At 25.8% G+C, this 3,906-nt stretch overlaps 1 protein-coding gene across 6 annotated transcripts in view; it reads right to left on the bottom strand.

Annotated features, from left to right (window-relative positions):
- Positions 1–3,906, bottom strand: part of LOC100570076 (ABC transporter G family member 23-like) — a 24,363-nt gene that overhangs the window by 16,265 nt on the left and 4,192 nt on the right. For 2 of the 6 annotated variants that reach the window (XM_016807031.2, XM_016807035.2), the window contains exon 2: positions 3,257–3,405. The exons of 1 other annotated variant lie outside the window; for it this stretch is intronic. In XM_016807031.2, the coding sequence (XP_016662520.1) occupies positions 3,257–3,276 (20 nt within the window). In that variant the 5' untranslated portion in view covers positions 3,277–3,405. Of the gene's footprint in view, positions 1–1,597; positions 1,864–3,256; positions 3,602–3,906 lie in introns of those variants that run through there. 3 more of the 6 variants (XM_029487931.1, XM_029487932.1, XM_016807030.2) reach the window with 3 other exon arrangements.

The raw sequence follows: 3,906 nt of genomic DNA, 5'->3' as shown, positions 1-3,906 counted from the left end.
TAAGCCTAGAGTATTGAAACCATTCGGTGAACCGATCAAAATCAATCTGTAACAACACACAATCATCTAAGGAGGATTCTAATTCATATTTTTACAACATTTGGTATTCACTCGATTTCTTACGTAACGATTTTCTTATTTTGTTGTAATTAAAAAACGATTGACTGTAGAAACTTGAAAATTTCACTGAATGTTTATATTAGCGTTTTATATATACGATAAAATTTTTAAAATAATTTGACTCTTTTTGAGCTGTTTACGGACATTGTACGTTTTCAATTTTTTTAGTTTTTTTTTCTATAAATATCAATTAAGTTTTATCTATTGGGCCAAAAAGTGTAAAAAATTAATACAGGGCTCCTGATACATTGTTACAATAGCAGTTGAAAAATATTACAAATACATAGGTACAATTTTTTTTTATAAGCATTTGAAGTTAAAATCTTGACAAAATTTATCAAATTTAAAATTGAATAATTATTTCAAAGTTAAAAAATTATAAAATGTTTAACTTTTATATTTAAGGATTGAAAATTTAAAAGAAGATTCCACGTAAATATTTAACTCTGTTACCAAAAATTTTAAGAAATACATTAGCACAGTTTATTTTTATAGTCATTTTAAGTTCAAATTTGGACGAAATTACATATTAAAAAACCTGGAATAACTATTTTAGTTATTTTGTTGTGATTATAATGATTGTATAATATTATTTATGGGTACTTGAAACTTCTAAAGTATACTATTATATATCTATGATAGTACCACGGTTTGTTGTTGATGTATAACGCGTTACCTGATGGATATTGTGATATGATTAATTTGGAATTTATTATTAATACCTATTATAGGTCAATTTTTTGTCAATACTATAGATAAGTATACCTATAATAGGTATGTCTAATACCTAGACTGACAAACCGTCTCCGCTCAGAATCGTTTTTCTTATACAGTGATATTATATCATTGAATTTAAATTTAATACTATCCATTATACAGTGACCCACTTGAAACCTACAGTACAGCAGAGCGACATCCACTTACCCACCTTTTTTTTTTACATCTTGGCTCTTACGTTAATTTACGTCTAATGTTACGTTAAGATGCGAGCCGCAAAAGTCTATGACGCGAGCCGCGGTTTGGCCACCCCTGTTATATAGGTACTTAATATACTTAATATTAAATAACTACTAATACCTAAGTATAATTCTAATTTTAATGTAACTATAAGCGATTGTAGTTTTTATAACTTTTTACTACAAAAAAGCAGTCTTACTGCCAACAATAAATAATTCAATGATATATCATTATATCAAAATTAATTCCAAGTATAAATAAGAAAAGTTTTTAATTTACTTTTTTCAGTTGAGCCACAATTGTGTTTTTTTCAAATAAAAGGTGTAAAAGTGCGCAATCGCGCTGTACCGCAAATAACCGTTTGATTTAATTTTTACCGAGTCTTTATTTACTAATTCGATATTTTTAATAGGTTGTCATGCAATATTATTCTTCGTTTCAATTTGTTTAATAATTTTTCATTATGCATTATAAATCCTATTTATTATTAAATCAGTTAAATATTAATTTAGGTAGGTACTTATAAAAAAAATCATGAACTGCAACCATCCAATGCGAATGTATTTTGTCGTTATAATGGAGTTTTTGGAACGATTTTCTTTTTCAAGCCTCCGATGTAAGTAGAAGGTACACTGTCCACAACATCTGGATGTCTGGACGTCATTGTTTTAGTCTCTCGTCTTTCTTCAACGCACTGCAATGTTCTATTCATTTTTTTAATTCAAAAATTTAATAATACAATACTTTTGTATACGATGTGGAATTTAGTTAATTGCAGTGTTAACAGGCAATTATTGAATTCTTATAAACAATAATTGTATCAAAATAAATAAAAAAAATAAAAAATAAACAATAATATTATCTTTGTCATGAAGTAAAAAATTATCACTAGTATTAAAACATAAACATCCACAAGATCATTTACTAAGCATGAACACCTCTACTTTAGATTCTGAGTGGAACGATGAATGTATTTATTTTACAATGGTGTGTGTGTTTTTTTTTTTTTTTGTGTCTGTCATTACCTTTTAGGACAGTAAAAGTGCTTGAATTTTCTTCAACAGTACCTGTTCTGATGAACTGAAAGTGAATCTAGTTCTAAAATTTATCAGTAGATTTTAAATGCGACGTGAAAAACAAAAGAAAAATTAAGGAAAAACGGGAATTTTTACGCAAAATCTGTTTTCGAGAAAATCGATTTTGGTTTTTGATACAACTCTAAATCAAATGACCGTAGGTACATACAATGTTGACTGAATGTTTATATTAGCATTTTCTATAGATCATTTCTATTTTTCAAATATTTTGATTTATTTTGAGCTGTTTACGGACATTTTCAGTTTCCATTTTTTTAATTTTTTTTTCTATAAATATCAATTAAATTTTATTGGTTGGTTAAAAAAGCTTGAAAATTGAATAGAAGTTTCCTATTATATTGTTTCAAAGGCAGATGAAAAAAATTAAAAATCCATAGTCACATTTTTTTTATAAGTATCTAGAGTTCAAATATTGGCAATATACGTAAAAATGACGAAAATTTGCAAATTATTTTGAGTTAGAAATTCATGAAAAATTTTCTTTTTAAATCTAAGATTTGAAAATATAATACAAGATTCTTCATAACTTTGTCTACCTTTTTAAAAAAAAAAAATATCTACAAGCATGTCAAATTAAATTTTTATGAGCGTTTGAAATTCATATTTTTACAACATTTGATATTCACTCGATTTCTCACGTAACGATTTTCTTATTTTATTATAATTAAAAAACAAATGACTGTAGATACTTGAAAATTTAACTGAATGTTTATATTAGCATTTTCTATATACGATAAAATTTTGAAAATAATTTGACTCTTCTTGGCCTGTTTACGGACATAGTCAGTTTTAAATTTTTTTAGTTTTTTTTTCTATAAACATCAATTAAGTTTTATCTGTTGGGCTAAAAAGTGTGAAACATTAATACAAGGCTCCTGATATATTGTTACAATAGCAGTTGAAAAATATTAAAAATACATAGGCACAATTTTTTTTTATAAGCATTTAAAGATCGTATTTTGACAAAATGTATTGTTTTATTGTTTTTATTATTAAATAAAAAAATAACATATACATATAGGTACGTATTATTAAATATCATCAAAAATCAACCTTACAAAAATTTTTTAAAAAGTACTTACAATAAATTTCTCTGGGTCATTGCGTCTTTAGATAATATTTGTTTACTATGTTCAGACTTTCAATAAATATGTAAAAAAAAAATCATTATACTACAATTAAATGCTTGATTTTTAGACGATCTATGAATATTATTGATTACTCCTTCTAACTGAAAAATTATAAAAATAATACATTCCATGCTCAGTTCAAAATCTAATATGTACGATTTATTACAGCTGTACTATCATTTTACATGCGAGATGTTTTGTTCTACGACGAAAGACAAGCAGTTGACATTTATCATGTATTTATGATGCTTTGTTATGTGTCAGCAATAATAGGAGGGATATTGGGAAACAGTGATTACGGTAAGTATAAGTAAGTAAATTCAGATAGTATAACTTATAATACAAAGCATTTGTATTTTTTCGAAAGGGCGTCATACATGTGTTTTCTATCATCTAAATATCTAATCATCTGAGTATAAGGACTAAATCACGGACCAAGATATTATATGTTAGTCCGTGGACTAAATATATAATTTATTAAATCTCAAAATTAAATAAATTATGAGGACGCAATACCATTTGTAAGAAACGTACAACATAGCAAATTTCCGTAACCAACTTTCATATACATAGTTAGTTTTAATATTAACCAACTTGTTGAA

The sequence above is a fragment of the Acyrthosiphon pisum genome, chromosome A1 (assembly GCF_005508785.2).
Source record: "Acyrthosiphon pisum isolate AL4f chromosome A1, pea_aphid_22Mar2018_4r6ur, whole genome shotgun sequence".
Taxonomy (NCBI): Eukaryota; Metazoa; Arthropoda; class Insecta; order Hemiptera; family Aphididae; genus Acyrthosiphon; species Acyrthosiphon pisum.
This window is presented reverse-complemented; position numbering and strand designations above follow the sequence as displayed.